The 16195-nt window shown below is 48.8% G+C and overlaps 1 protein-coding gene across 8 annotated transcripts in view; it reads left to right on the top strand.

The window, feature by feature from the left end:
* Nucleotides 1–15832, top strand: part of DENND2A (DENN domain containing 2A) — a 108482-nt gene extending 92650 nt beyond the window's left edge. For 5 of the 8 annotated variants that reach the window (XM_079930963.1, XM_079930966.1, XM_079930965.1 and 2 more), the window contains 6 exons: nucleotides 3411–3588; nucleotides 5212–5253; nucleotides 7504–7621; nucleotides 8017–8262; nucleotides 9872–9958; nucleotides 10856–11188. In XM_079930963.1, coding sequence (XP_079787089.1) covers nucleotides 3411–3588; nucleotides 5212–5253; nucleotides 7504–7621; nucleotides 8017–8262; nucleotides 9872–9958; nucleotides 10856–10887 — 703 coding nt within the window. In that variant the 3' untranslated portion in view covers nucleotides 10888–11188. Of the gene's footprint in view, nucleotides 1–3410; nucleotides 3589–5211; nucleotides 5254–7503; nucleotides 7622–8016; nucleotides 8263–9871; nucleotides 9959–10855; nucleotides 11189–14833 lie in introns of those variants that run through there. The other 3 variants (XM_079930967.1, XM_079930960.1, XM_079930961.1) reach the window with 3 other exon arrangements.
* The last annotated feature ends 363 nt before the right edge of the window (nucleotides 15833–16195 follow it).

Below are 16195 nucleotides of genomic sequence, written 5' to 3'. Positions count from 1 at the left end.
TACATTTTACATTCAGACCCAATATACCACCCACATAATACACACAGATAGTCATTTACAACTGGAAAAAATGCAACATATTCTCTTATTTTCTATTCTATTCTTTCTGTGGTAGTTTTGGGTTTTTTGTTTGTTTGTTTGTTTGTTTTGCGGTACGCGGGCCTCTCACTGCTGCGGCCTCTCCTGTCGCGGAGCACAGGCTCCAGACGCGCAGGCCCAGCAGCCATGGCCCACGGGCCCAGCCGCTCCGCGGCATGTGGGATCCTCCCGGACCGGGGCACGAACCCGCGTCCCCTGCATCGGCAGGCGGACTCCCAACCACTGCACCACCAGGAAAGCCCGGTAGTTGTTTTTAATGCTAATAACAACCCACTGAAATTATTTCAAGACCCCCAATGGGCTGTAAATATAGTCTGCAAAAACCTGTTCTAGACACAACTATCCTTGTTTATAGTTTAATGTCCTTCTAGTTTTCTAAGTCATGACCTCACACCCATGGTACTTGAGCAGATCAAATTTGTAGACTGGCCACACACAAATACAGATTAGTCCTAAAAATCAAAAAGATTTAGAATAAAGTGAATTCAACACATTCAGTGATCTATATAGATCAAGGAAATTAAACATAAATGGTAAGCAATTCACTAAAAGTATCAATGTTCTTGATATCTAGGAGAAAGTGATGCCTTAAGAAAAAAAGCTTCTGTGCTTTTCAAGAAGATCCTTTGAAAGGCAGGAGTCACTTCACCCCAAGCTGCTGGCTGAATTATTGATGTTGCTCTCCTTGGTATAAGTCTGAACTTTAGTCTGTCTCACCCTTACTCAGCTAATAAAGAAGGTATTATAGTGATAAAAACAAAAGTGTTGGGGTAGCATCTTTCTCATTTTGGGGGTGATCATTTGAAAGAAAACACAAGACCAAATGTCAGTGAAATATGTGGATGCTATGCTACTAAGAGGCATTTCATGACTCCAGTGAGTATTAGGAGATTGACTATTTGCTAAGATTGAGAACAGGAAGGTTAGGAGACATGCTGATAAATGGACAAGATTCAACATTACCCTTATTAGGTTAGGGGCCCCAAAGTCGGAGCAGGATAGAAAAGAGGGCTAGTGTATATTTTAAGGATGTCTCAGGGGGTACTAGATTCAGAGGAACTCACTAGATTCAGAGGAATTTAAATGATTTGGGGGGGATTGCTTTCTTTTATATATATATAAATTTATTCATTTATTTTTGGCTGTGTTGGGTCTTTGTTGCTGCACACGGGCTTCCTCTAGTTGTGGTGAGCGGGGGCTACTCTTCGTTGCAGTGGGCGGACTCCTCATTGCGGTGACTTCTCTTGTTGTGTAGCACAGGCTCTAGGCGCGAGGGCTTCAGTAGTTGTGGCATGCGGGCTCAGTAGTTGTGGCGAGCGGGCTCTAGAGCACAGGCTCGGTAGTTGTGGTGCACGGGCTTAGTTGCTCCGCAGCATGTGGGATCTTCCCAGACCAGGGCTCAAACCCATGTCCCCTGCAGTGGCAGGCAGATTCTTAACCAATGTGCCACCAGGGAAGCCCTGCTTTTTTTATTGCAGTAAAATATACATAACCATAAAATTTACCATTTAAATCATTTTTAAGTGTACGATTCAGTGGCATTAAGTACATTCACGGTGTTTGCAACCATCACTACTATCCCTTTCCAGAGCTTTTTCATCATCTCAGCTATGACTCTGTACCCTTTAAGCAACAATGCAACACTCTCCCTTCCGCCAGCCCCTGCTAACCTCTATTCTACTCTGTCTCTATGGATTTGCCTATCCTAAGTCCCTCATATAAGTGGAATCAAACAATATTTGTCTCTTTCTGCCTGGCTTAATTCATTTTTTTTTTAATATTTATTTTATTTATTTTTTAGGCTGTGTCGGTCTTAGCTGCGGCTAAGACGCAGGACCTTCTTTGAGGCATTGCAGGCTCTTCATTGTGGGGCGTGGGCTTCGCTCTAGTTGTGGCGCTTCGGCTCTCTAGTTTGTGGCACACGGGCTCTCTAGTTGAGGCGTGGGAGCTCCGTAGTTGTGGCGTGTGGTCTTAGTTGCCCCGCGGCATGTGGATGTTAGTTCCCCCACCAGGGACCAAACCCACATCCCCTGCATTGTAAGGCGGATTCTTTACCACTGGACCACCAGGGAAGTCCCTAGCCAATATCTTTTAATCCACCTCTTTTTTCCTTAAGTAAACCAGAGCTAAGTGATTTTTTTAAATGGCCTCAGGAAAGTTTTATGACAATGAGATTATAGGTGCCTGACATCATGGGAACCTAGTAAAGGAGCATTCATCTATCCAGAACTCAGCTTCCCTGCAACTTTAGGTAAACAGAGCACAGCTGAGAACCAGGGCAAATGTTCAAAAGATGTCCTAACAAATGAAATGCTGGTTACAGGGCCCTGAAGATGACTTGGTATACTCACAGACGAATCCACTGGGCCCTCACTTTTGTTTTATTCTTACCTTAGACATTTCTAACAAGCTTCTGAAGTTTCCAATCCCATAGCATTTTAGAAACAGCATATTAGAATGAGAGGAGAGGGGAGCTGCTGTGAGCAGGCTCAGTAGCGATAAGAAATGGCTGCAAGGAAGAAGAGAAAGTCTGCTCTCACTCATCTCGGAAGGCCGCCAGTCATCACTGCGCTGCGGCTCCGCTCCACAGAACTGATATCAAAGTGATAATCCCAAATAATCCACCCTTCATTCAACAAACTGAGTTTGAATCCAGGCACTGAGCAAAGCGCTGTGGATCATGCACGATTCATAAGGCCCAGCGTTTGCCAATAAAAGGCTACATTATGGGACTTCCCTGGTGGTCCAGTGGGTAACACTCCACGCTCCCCATGCAGGGGGCCTGGGATCGATCCCTGGTCAGGGAACTAGATCCCACATGCATGTTGCAACTAAAGATCCCATGTGCCACAACTAAGACCCAGCACAGCCTAAATAAATAAATAAATATATATTTTTTTAAAAGGCTGCATTATGATCATTCTGCTTTAAGAGAGACTATTTCTCTGAATGTTGTTATTTTTCTGTGTTTTGGATTCTGGGCAAGAAGCAACTGTATGTGAGTTTCACTTTTACACAAACCGAGCCATTTGGAGCGGACGGCTGCACATGAATACTGAAGGACTTACCCTGTTTTCCCTTGGTCACACCTAGGCTTTCATGCTTGGCGGAGAGACTGTGTGTTTGCATACAAAGCATCTTCAATAAGAGAAGGAGTACCCATGAGAAAAGAGGCTTTTGTTGTTTGGGGGTGTTTTGGGAGGGAGAAGGAATGAATGGGAGCTGGAGTGTGAACAGCTCTCTCTGGCTTCCCCGTGGAGGCTGCCCACCTCCCCTAAACCGGCCCTTCCTCCCCTCTCTCCCCACTGCAGCACCCTGTCCACGTGCTGCCACGCGATGGTGGCGGTCATCTACCCCTTCACCTGGCAGCACACCTACATCCCTGTGCTGCCACCTGCCATGATCGACATCGTGTGCTCGCCAACCCCCTTCCTCATTGGGCTGCTCACCAGCTCGCTGCCGCTGCTCAGGGAGCTGCCGCTGGAAGAGGTGAGCTCAGGGAGGTCCCCTGTGCCCTGCCTGTGGGGCGGGGCAGAGGGGAGGTGCTGGCTGTGGCTCTGCCAGCAGGCAGGGTCGGGGAGCAGGGGGACCCCACAGCTTTGTCTGGGAGTTCGCCGCCCCAAGTCGGCTTCAGTAGACCCTCAGTGACTGCAGACTCGGTTTCCCCTCTAAATGAACCTACTGCCATGTATACCCATTGAGAAGGGCAGCAATCAACAAGTTACCCAGATTTTAATACACCTAATCCGTAAATAGCCATCCACCCTATCCTTCCCTTCTCCACCCCGCAGCACCGGGGGAAGACAGCACACAAAGAGCGAACAATAACTGGAAACTATCTTTGGGCTAATAACGAAGTCTTGACAAAGACTGTGCTCCTACAAGGAGGTCCTTTTCCATATCAGTTAAAAAGACCACAACCAAAATGTTTTTAATGATCGCGTTCTGGATTTTCAAGTTAGCATCCAAGTGAGGAAAGCCCTTGGCATTTCTGTGGATGTTTAGTCCCAGCCCCTTCCTCTAAATAGTCTGTCCCCGTGTACTGAGAACTCCAGCAGTCAGAGCAGAACCGTGGGGACTGAATGACGCTGCGCAGTCCTGAACCCCCAGGGAACCCCTGGGCCTGAAATCCTCCCCGTGTCCCCAGATGCAGCTCCTCTAATTGCCCAGAGAGTCCTAAAGTCCTGTTAAATATTAACCATCAGACTCAGGTCTTTGAGTGTGGGTTTGTGAACTGCAAAGAGTTTGCCTGGGTACCCTCAATCCCGCAAATGGCTCAGTTCTACCCCAGGAGAAGGTGTGAGAAGGAAGGAGAGCGCTCCCTTAACTCCTGGGCCATGTGTCAGAGCCCATGATTCCCGCTGCTGGTGCAATCATGGTGGCCATCCAGGCCCCCTGCTCATCCTCCATCAGAACCAGTGGCCCACGCTGAGGCCTGGGGCTCGGCCACTTGCATGATCCTATGAGTGAGCGCCTCCTTAAGTTTCGTGCCCTAGGCCCTTCACTTGCTTCACCCTAGTTGTGGCTCTGGGTCTCAGCCTCACTCTGAGGAGGGAGGAGGGAGGTGCTTTAGCCTGAAAGCCTTGACTCATGGAAGCCCAGCACCTGTAGCTTGACTTACTCTCCCGTTGGGTCCAGTCCTCTGGGTCTCTCCCCTCCTACCCTATTTAAACAAATGACAGGGCTAAGTGTGTCACTGGGAGGTAGGAGGAGGGAGGCCTGGCGGGTGGGGGTATGACAGAACCGAGTGGAATGGGAACGATGGGGGGCTGTGGCCTCTAGCGCCTCCTCAGTGACCCACACGCTAAAAAACAGTCTGAGTGGCTTTGCCTCAGCCAGTCCGAGAACAGGGCAGGGAGTCCAGCTTGTGGCCCAGACACGTCCCAGCCTGCAGTTACAGTGTTGAAAGTGTGTGTTTCTGGAAAGCCCTTTGCCCCACCTCCCCTCTTCATCGTTTGTGGCTACAGTGGCAATGTCAGGAAACCACAAATGGCCCCCTCCACCCCCAGCCCTGCTGCCACTCTGGGTGCCAAGAAGGAAGAAGGCTAAGAGTCCATCTCTGTATCCCGGAAGCCCTGGTAACAATAATAGTCCCTTTTCCTTATCTCATAGGTCCTTGTGGTCGATCTTGTCAACAATCGGTTCCTCAGACAGGTGAGTAAGAAGTGCAGCTTCAACCCACTGCTTGCTCTGTTTTCAGCTCTTTGTTGTTTGGAGCTCAGCTTTCCAGCTACGGAAAGGCTCCCTTGTGTGCCTGAAATTGCACAACAGGTCAAGGGGCTTGGGCAGTCCCTGGCCAGGGCTTGACTGAGGATAGGACAGAAGACGGGGCCAAAGAGGAGGGCTTTGGACAAAGGATCGATTCCCACGTGTTCTGGCAGTGAGAGCACTGATTCCTGACCACTGGATGACCAGTGAATTCCCAGAGTTCAGTTTTTTTAGATTCCACATATAAGTGAGAACATACAGTATTACCTTTTGCTGTCTTATCTACTTCACTTAGTATTAGTCTATCCATGTTATCACAAAAGTCAGTATTTCTTTCTTTTTTTTTTTTTTTTGCGGTACGCGGGCCTCTCACTGTTGTGGCCTCTCCCGCTGCGGAGCACAGGCTCCGGACGCGCTGGCTCAGCGGCTATGGCTCACGGGCCCAGCCGCTCCGCGGCCTGTGGGATCTTCCCGGACCGGGACATGAACCCGTGTCCCCTGCATCGGCAGGCAGACTCTCAACCACTGCGCCACCAGGGAAGCCCAGTATTTCTTTCTTTTTTATGGCTGAATAATATTCCATTGTGTGTATGTGTATCTATGTGTATATATGCACATACACACGTATATACACGTACATACACATCTATAAAAACGTCTATTCATGTCCTTTGCCCATCTTTTTTTTCTATTGAGTTGTATGAGTGCCTTATATACTTTGGATAGTAACCCCTTATCAGATATATGCTTTACAAATATATTCTCCCATTCTGTAAGCTGCCTTTTCATTTTGCTGATTGTTTGTTTTATTGTGCAGAAGCTTTTTAGTGTGATGTACTCTCACTTGTTTACTTTTGCTTTTGTTCCTTGTGCTTTTGGTATCAGATCCCAAAAAATTGTTGCTAAGATCAATATCAAGGAGCTTTTCACCTATATTTTCTTCTAGTAGTTTTACAGTTTCTGTTCTTACACTTAAGTCTTTAATCCAATTTTTTTTAATCCACATAATTTTTGTGAGTCATATAAGATGGGGTCCAATTTCATTCGTATAAGATAGGGGTCCAATTTCATTCCTTCGTATGTGGATGTCCAGTTTTCCCAACACCATTTATTTAAGAAATCAGCCTTTCCGACTTCCCTGGTGGCACAGTGGTTAAGAATCCGCCTGCCAGGGCAGGGGACATGGGTTCAATCCCTGGTCCGGGAAGATCCCACATGCCGCGGAGCAACTAAGCCCATGTACCACAACTACTGAGCCTGTGCTCTAGAACCCATGAGCCACAGCTACTGAGCCCCCATGTCACAATTACTGAAGCCCATGCACCTAGAGCCCATGCTCTGCAAAAAGAGAAGTCACCGCAATGAGAAGCCTGCACACCGCAAGGAAGAGTAGCCCCCATTCGCCGCAACTAGAGAAAGCCCACACACAGCAATGAAGACCCAGTGCAGCCAAAGATAAATAAATAAATAAATTTATTTTTAAAAAAAAAAGAAAGAAACCATCCTTTCCCCATTAAATATTCAGCTCCCTTGTCAAATATTAGCTGACCATATATGTACGGGTTTATTTCTGGGCTCTCAATTTTGTTCTGTTCGTCTATATGTCTGTTTTTTTGCCAGTACCATACTATCTTGATTACGGTAGCTTTGTGATAAAGTTTGAAATCAGGAATTATGATGCCTCCAGCTTTGTTCTTCTTCCCCAAGATTGTTTTGGCTATTCAAGGTCTTTTGTGGTTCCATACAAATTTTATGATTGTTTTTTCTATTTCTGTGAAAAATGTCATTGGAATTTTCATAAGGATTGCATTGAATCTATAGATGGCTTTAAGTAGTATGGACATTTTAACAGTATTTATTCGTTCAATCCATGGGCACAGAATATCTTTCCATTAATTTATATCTTCTTCAGTTTCTTTCATCACCGTTTTATATGGTGCATTTAATCTTCACGGTGAGGTAGATACTGATTGGTAGCCCATTTTACAGGTGGGGAAACTGAGGCTCACATAGCTTGTAAAAAGTGGAATCAAGATTCAAACCTCAGGCCTCTAGTTCTAAGTTGTGTTCTTTCCACTAAACCAGGAACCCTGCCAGGCCTGCCCTGCAGTGTCCAATGTGTCCTGCTGGCCAGGATGCAGCCACCATCCCCAGAAGCACCGGGGCGATGGCCCACCTGTTTTTTCTGCTTTACAGATGGATGACGAGGATTCCATTCTGCCCCGGAAGCTTCAGGTAGCCCTGGAACACATTCTGGAACAGAGGAATGACCTGGCTAGTGACCAGGATGACAGGTCCCCAGACTGCAAGCGTGGTAAATGCTCATCCACCTCCCAGACTGCACCCCCTCTTCCATCATTGGAGTCAGGGAGCAAATGGACTATGGGCATCTGTCCCACTTGGCACTGGGTTAAGCAGGAAAATAGGCAAGAGAGGTATACAGGGAGAGAGGCTGGGCGCTCATCCCCTCTATCAGGACCTCATTCTAACAATGAGCTGTGGGGAAGACTTGTCCCACCCCATTTTGGCCCTAAAATATCTGTTTAAAGGTGGGAAGAAATGAATGCTCACTGTGGGTAATCTTTTTGTGGATCATTGCAGTTTGCCATCCAGGGAGCTAGCATCCTTGTCTTAGTGCCTGGCTTGTCCCAAAGGCTCTGCCTCAGCCCTCCGCCCTCACCGGTCCTGGTCCTTCCCCATTTTGCTCAGGCCCCAAGTCCAGCCCCTTGAACGAAGTGGTATCCGAAGCCTTTGTCCGCTTCTTCGTGGAGATCGTGGGCCACTACTCGTTGTTCCTGACGGCGGGCGAGCGAGAGGAGAGGACCCTGCAGCGAGAGGCCTTCCGCAAAGCCGTCTCCTCCAAGAGCCTCCGCCGGTTCCTGGAGGTCTTCATGGAGACCCAGACGTTCCGGGGCTTCATCCAGGAGCGGGAGCGGCGCCGGCAGGATGCCAAAGGTCAGGAGGCATGTTCCCTGTGGGGGGCTGAGGCAGCCAGAGATGCCCAGACCCCGGGTGGGTGTTGAGCAGGGTGGAAGGTCGGGGGCCAGGGCACGGATGGGAACAGCATGCAGCCTTCTCTGGAGGACGTTCATTCTCGCCACCTCTGAGCTGGGGAAACTGCCCCTATGTCCTGCCGTCTCCTCAGGCGTCGCTTCCCCTCTGCTTCCCATTCCCAGAACCACACTGCAGGTTCTGGTGGCAAGTTCCCTCCTGTTCTATTCTCCCCAGCTCAACGAAAGTCTCAAGGACACCCTTCCCTTCCCCTCCCTTTTCCTCAGGCCTCCTCTGGTTCCCTCTGCCCTGCTTCCTCAGCCTCTCCTCCGGGACCTGGGGATGGGATAGAGGAGGAGAGGACGGCCCCACGCCCTCCACTGTACGTGGTGCCACTGAGCCCAGCGGGCTGGCCATGGGGGAGGCAGGACGGCAGAGACTGCCCCAACCTGTGGAGTTTGTGGGTCATCGCTCCGCGAGACCGCCCAGCCCCGCCCCAGCCCTCGCTCCGTGAGATTCCCCTGTCTCTCCTAGTCTCCCTGTCCCTGTTGCTGGACTCCATCACGCTTCTAGTGATGGAGGAGCAGGGAGTGTGCACCAGGAGGATGAAACCGTTCCCATCTCTTTCTTACATCATTTTAAGTCCTTGTGGGAATCTAAAAACTAGAAATGTCAGTAAAGGCTATCCCAGATGGGAGCTAGACCCGAGAAGGGGAAAGATGCTCAACACTGAGGAGATGCCTCACAGTGACCAGGGTGGGGGCCAGGGAAGCAGCTGGCCCAGGCCTTGGTGTCCTCTGGGGCTGCGATTGCAGAGACTGATCTGAGGAACCAAAGCTCTGCATTCCCAGAGCTCTTTGCAAGGCAGAAAGGGAGTCTGTCACACTTGAGGCGTTCTGATGAGTGCTATCTGAAGAGACAAAAGAAAATGGATTAGCAAGTATGAGTCCCACAACTCCTGGTGAAAGGATTCCTTTTAATAGAAGACCTGCTGGGTACACAGATCACTATTTGATAGAGAGAGCGAGACATAAGGCTTAAAAGTAGCACAGAAGGAGCCCCGTCTGTGGAAGATCAGTAAGAGATGAAGACAGCGTGCCTGAGGCTCCAGTCCCGGGTGAGAACTGAAGGGCCCTCAGAGGTGGCCTGCCCGCCCTCCTGAGTCTGCAGATGGCAGCCGGGTTCCCAGGAGGCCAAAGCACTTGGCCAGGGGCCCTCTTGTGGGAGAATGCGAGGAAAAGGGAGCCCTCAGGAGCTCCCGAGCCAAGGCCGTCTGGTTCATCTTTGAAACCGCGGGCCTGGCATGGTGTACATGCTTGCAAGGCGTTTGTCCAGTAAAGATAGGATTACACATACGAGCTAGCTTTACAGCTTTCCAAAGACACTTATTGCACAGGTTGGACAATTATAAGGGCAGTACAAGCCCTTATAAATCTCATGATTCAGAGCATGTTTATAGGAGCAACTTCATCTTAGAAGCAAGGTTTCTCTTTCCTATGGCAGTAAGGAAATGGATATGTCTAGAAGCACGAAGAGAAGGAACTAAAATGGCTGGGATTTCTCTTGTCAACAGGTCTTTTTGAGGTCCGAGCCCAAGAGTACCTGGAAACACTCCCCAGTGGAGAACACAGTGGTGTCAACAAGTTCCTGAAGGGACTAGGTGAGGCCTAGGGGTCTCGGTTCCCATCAGCAGCCTCCGGACCATGGGGTCTTGGCCAGTTCCCTCCCCTAGAGCCGGGGCCTAATAATGCAGAGCTCTGAGGCCTGCACCGAGTGGGCCAAGTCAGCATTTTACCCACCTGTTCTAATCTGTCCCCAGATCGTAAGCAAAGGACGCAAATGGCCCCCTCCCTGCTTTCCTGGGCCCCTGGCTGCCTTGCTGTTCTTTCACTATTATCTCCCACACTCTTAAACCTTCTGGGGTATTGGGCTTAGAAGCATGAGGAATGGAACCAGAGAAAGATGTCTGGCAGTAAAGACCTGGACCAGCCTCCAGATGATGCCCCCAAAAGGTGGAAATGTAAGAATTTTCATAAGGACTGCAGTTAATCAGGAAAAAGGCCCTTGCTAGGAGAGGGAGCAGGAGAAGAAAGCGAAAAAGGTGAAGGAGGAAGCAGGCCCCAGTAAGGAGGAACTGCGGTGAGGAGGACCCCACGGAGGACTTGCAGGGGGCGTGCCGGTGCCTCAGCCAGGATGGCCAGCTGCCTGGGAAGGGACCGCCTGCCTCCCGCGCTGCTGGGAGTTTTCTCCTCACTTGGCTCTCAGGGATGTGTTACAGTCAGTGCTTCCTGTATCACCGTTTCAGAAGCAACATCTACAGCTCTGACATGCTTCCTTTCAAAACTCCCCAAGTCTGAGGAAGACCCCTTTTCACTGGGAGGCACGAGGAGGGCAGCCAGGCAGGGCGAAGTCCCCCAACTTCTCCTGAGCTCTGGGGTGAAGCTCTGGGGGGGGCGGGGAGGCCACACTTGTCTGCACTGCCTCTGGGGTGAAAAGAGCAGGATTTAACTCAGCCCCTTTGTCTGCCTGGTGAAATGTTCTCACTTTCTTTTTTTAGGCAATAAAATGAAGTTTCTCCACAAGAAATAGCCCTCAATCCAGCCTCCAGGGAGAACTTTTCCTAGGGCAACCGCGTGTCTTAAAAACAGTCCTGGTGGTCTTTCTGAAATGTTGGGTCCTTGGTTGTCCCAGGGGCTGGGATAAAGGCCGGGATGGTTTCCGGCCACCACTGGGCTCTCCCCAGAACCCGGGACCCCCCGAGCCACCGGAAGGTGCCGCTTCTTTAGAACAGCACTGGAAATGGGACCTGAGACCAGGCACATTCAAACGGATTGTTTTGGTTGTTGGTTTTGGGTTTTTTTAATTTTTTTTATCTTAGATATTAAAAAGAAAAAAAGAAAAGTGTTTGGGTTTTCCTTTTATTATGCCAAGGCTAAGACAACTGTCCTGCCCTGTGTCACCTCTCCCTGGTTCATCCTGCTTGGCAGTTGTGCTCTGGAGCCAAGAGGAGGAGATGGGAAGGGGCGGCCCCCAGGTGCTCCTCTGGGCAGAACTGGGGACAAGTGCGGGGTGAAGGGGGGAGCACGGTGGCGACGCCTACAGACACTACAGACACCACACCACAGGTGTCGGGACGGGAGTCCTCTTGGGGAAAGGACTGGCAGGTAGTGGAGTGGAGTCAAATCTGTGCTGAAAAGGAAGAAAGAGAACAACAGTAAAAGGATTTGGGTTCCTGGGATGAGCTGCGCTCTCAGGCTGGCTGGTGATGCCACCTGGTGGCCAAGGCCACTTGCTGTCATGCCACTGATTCCTCTGGTCCCAAATGGACCTGACTTTTCTGGACGGCCTCTTTCCTCTTAGAAGCCATAGAGCCGTCCCCTGCCCAAGCAGCCCATGACTTTTAGAGGTACACACAAAAAGAGGAAATCTCCTCGTAAGATCTGTTAATAAAATATTCTTAGGGTCCTAAAGTTTATGATGCTGCCTAGAGCCCATCTTAAAACATGTGAGCCACTGCTTTGAGCCCATTCCTATTTATACTATATGAAATTTCCCCATCTCAGTGTAGGGACCCAGAGCAGCGTACATGAACTAGTACATGTTCAGGATGAATGCAGGGACTTCTGTTGTTGATGTTATCAAGGCGCATCAAAACCTTGGGGACAGCTTCCTCAGACTTGTGCGGCCAGAGGGGAGGAAGCGGGGGTGCAGGAGAAGGCTGCATTCCGGGGGGCGCTGTCCTGCAAGGCCTGAGGCAGGGCGGCAGGAAGAGACCAGTCGGCAGCACAGGCACGTTCTCAAAGCAGGCCTCCGGGCCACCCCCCGGCCAACCCACTGCCTGCACATCCCACTGGTGGATTCCCTCTGGGTGGCACCAGGAACCCTGCAAGAACACACGAAAGGAATGTGCTCTGACCTTGGCAATGGCCCAGGGGCCTGTGCTGCCTGGCAGAGGTTTTGTTTGTTTGTTTGTTTTTAATTTTTTGGCTGCGTTGGGTCTTCATTGCTGCACGCGGGCTTTCTCTAGCTGCGGTGAGTGGGAGCTACTCTTTGTTGCAGTGCGCAGACTTCTCATTGCGGTGGCTTCCCTTGATGCGGAGCACGGGCTCTAGGCGCGTGGACTTCAGTAGTTGTGGCACACGGGCTCAGTAGTTGTGGCTCACGGGCTCTAGAGCGCAGGCTCAGTAGCTATGGTGCACAGGCTTAGTTGCTCCATGGCATGTGGGATCTTCCCAGACCAGGGATCAAACCCATGTCCCCTGCATTGGCAGGTGGATTCTTAACCACTGCACCACCAGGGAAGTCCCCTGGCAGAGGTTCTTGACCTTTAAGGAGTTGGGAGCAAGGGGGTCTTCTGAGGAAAAATAAGAACAAGAGGAAAATAAGGAGAGGTTGACCTCTCATTCTACATTAGGGGTTCTTAACTAAAGTCATGGACCCCCCAAATTGTATCCGAGATTTGGTGTGTCCATTCGTTTTTGAGGAGAGAGGATCCATAGTTTACATCAGATTCTCAAAGGGGTCCAAGGCCCCCCAAAAGGGTAAGAATGAGACTATGCATAACAATTAACCTGGGTAGATATGTGTGGTTGGGGGTTGGGCGAAGACTGAAAGAGACTCTCTGAGTGTTTGGACTCAGGAATTTGTAACTAACAAGCTCCTCAGATTAGTTAACTCTATTAATACCAATATTCTGCCCAAAGATGATCACTTTTAATATTTTATAATCTACCTTCTTTTCTAACTTATTTCATATTATATTGTTTACACCTCCAAGTGAATAACTATACATCTTTTCAACACCTCTAATGGTCACATAATATTCTATTTTACAGATATACTAAAAGTTATTTTACCAGTCCTCTCATGCATGCAACGTATTTCCAATTTTTAATATCATAAGGAGCACTGAGAAAAGCATCTTTGTAAAAGTATCTTAGTACAGGGACTTCCCTGGCAGTCCAATGGTTAGGACTCTGTGCTTCCACCGCAGGGGGCATGGGTTCAATCCCTGGTTGTGGAACTAAGATCCTACAAGCCACGCGGCGCAGCCAAAAAAAATAGTATCTTAGTCCATTGGCCCTATTTTCATTTTCATTTTTGCTTTAAGTAAAACATACATACAGAAAAGTGCACAGATTATGAAATATACACAGCCTGACAAACTTTCACAAATGATCACATCTGTGTAACCAGCACCCATATCAAGAAGCAGAACATCATCGGACACGGTTCAGCTTCCCAACATCCCTCCCATCCTACTCTAAGTTGAAACTAAATCAACTAACAAGTTGTCTACATTTTGCAAAGTGGTAAATTGGGCTGGGGAGGATCAGAGACAAAAGAGAAAAGTAGGTTTGTGATCTCTGCTCAGTCTAGGGTAGATCTGGATGGATCATGCTCTTTGGGTTCAGAAACAAAGCATGGCCATAAAGCATGGGTGTGTTAGACCAGATCACAACCACTCAACCTTTGGTTCTTGCCTCACACCAACCATCTGTCCAAGAACCAAGTCCTCTAATTCCAGTAAAACTCATACAGTTTCCATAAAGAATATGTGTTTAGAAGCATTCCATTATTGTATTTCAATTCATGGTCAGTTACCTGGCCACGAAAAACAGTTGGAGCAGGCTTGTTGGGTGGATTTTATTGCTATGGAATATCAGAGACACTGGTGGGCAAGGGAAGGGGTGAGTGGGAGCAGGTGCAGCTGGCATGTCTCGGGAAGAGGCCGGAGAGAGCAAGTCTGAGCGAGAATGCGGCTGTCACCACTGCTGAGACAGACGAGGGAGAAGGAATTCTTAGGAATTACCACACAAACCTCTTCTCACTCAGACCAAGAATAGTGATAAGATCTGCCCTCTATTGAGCACTTCTTTTTGCCCATTACTATGCTGAGTTCATCACATGTGTTATTTGATCACAAGAATGTAAGCCCCTGAGGGCAGGGACTATGTCCATCACGTTCACTGCTGAATTCCCAGAGCCTAAAACCAGCGCCTGGCACAGAGTTGTCTCTCCGTAAATGTTTGCTGACCAAAGAAACAATTCCCACAACAGTACTAAAAGTGGTACTCGGATGCTAACGCACATATATGGAATCTAAAAAAATGGTACTGATGAACCTAGTGGCAGGGCAGGAATAAAGATGCAGACGTTAGAGAATGGACTTGAGGACATGGGGAGGGGAAGGGTAAGCTGGGACGAAGTGAGAGTGGCATGGACATCTATGCACTACCAAATGTAAAATAGATAGTGGGAAGCAGCCGCATAGCACAGGGAGATCAGCTCTGTGCTTTGTGACCACCTAGAGGGGTGGGATAGGGAGGGTGGGAGGGAGATGCAAGAGGGAGGGGATATGGGTATACATGTATACGTATAGCTGACTCATTTTGTTTTACAGCAGAAACTAACACAACATTGTAAAGCAATTATACTCCAATAAAGATATAAAAAATAAATAAAAATAAAATATACGGATAAAAAATTTAAAAATATAAAAAATAAAACTGGTACTATACTGTCTCTATCGCAGGCAGCAAGTTCAGTAGAGATGGATGCATACCCCACAAAGCCAAAGGAGTACTTCATCAAGGGGAGGCAGTCTGCTACTGACCGTAACAGCCATTCCTGGCATCTCAGATAGCTTGTTTTCAGCACAAGCACCAAGCTCCTAGGAGACCACATTAATAATCAGAAGGTTGCTTGGTGAGTAGGAAGTCAGAGCAAAGGGTGGTGGAGAGTCTGGAGGAACGTCTCCCCAGGAGGGGAGGGGAGCCCAACAGACTTTCCCATCTCACCGAGGGTCTGTTTCCCTGGGCAGTGCTCCATCTGCCCTGCCCTGCTGACTCCTTGATCCTTGGCACTTCCCCTGCCCCCGCCCCCTGCCCTACATTTCTTTTTTTTTTTCCTCTTTATTTTATTGGGGGGAAATTCACATAACATAAAAGTCCATTCATCCATGATGGACACCGGGGTTGTTTCCACCTTTTGGCTGTTGTGAATAGCGCTGCAACAAATATGTGTATGCATGTATTTAAGTACCTGTTTTCAATTTCTTTGGGTATATACCTAGGCGTGGATTGCTGAGTCATATGGTAATTACCACATTTACATTTTTGAGGAGCCATCAAACTGTTTTCCACAGAGGCTGCACCATTTTATACTCCTGCCCACAATGTATGAGGGGTGCCCCCTTTCCTATGCTCCCTTCCTTTCTTCAGAGAGATTCCAGCTTTCTTAGGTATATCCTTCACCTTCCAGCCATACCTCTCAAAGAAGCCCCATGTTTCTCAGGGGTGATTGACATCACCTGCATCAAATCTGCCTGGGGTACTAGTTTAAAATGCAGGTGCCGGGGATCCACCTTGACTTATCTGGGGCTAAGGCCCTAGAACGCTTGATTGGTTGGGAGTCCCCCAAGTATCTTCAAATATGTACAGGTCTCTGTCTTAGGTATCTCACTTCTTCAGGTGACCCATCTCCTCCCTTATATACAAATTCTCCCTTGAGTTTCACTGACAGAGAGTAATCTTAGCACCAAGTTTTGGAGGTAAGGCTTTTGCACGCATGGCCTGAGTTCAGCATTACATAAGAGCTTCTAAAGTGCTTTAGAGAATAAAAGCATTGATGAAAGCTTGCAAGAGCCCACAGACATGGTGAATTCAGGTTTGTTTGTATGTTTTTTTTTAAAAAGGTCCCATTACTCTAGTTACCTTGCCTCGGCTTAAAAGCCAACCCAAGGCAGTACAGGTTAGGCTCCCCAAAATCCCGAGGAGAGATCGCTGTGGGCGTGAACTCAGAGGAGGGCAAGGCGGGCCGGAGCTGGCAGCTGCGCTGAGACTTCAGGCGGGCTTGATGTGAGCTGAGCTCAGAGCCTGACTTGGATGTTTGGGAG

This window comes from Stenella coeruleoalba (genome assembly GCF_951394435.1).
Source record: "Stenella coeruleoalba genome assembly, chromosome: 9".
NCBI classification, from domain to species: Eukaryota; Metazoa; Chordata; class Mammalia; order Artiodactyla; family Delphinidae; genus Stenella; species Stenella coeruleoalba.
Note: the sequence above shows the minus strand (reverse complement) of the source record. Positions and strands in the feature narration are given on the sequence as shown.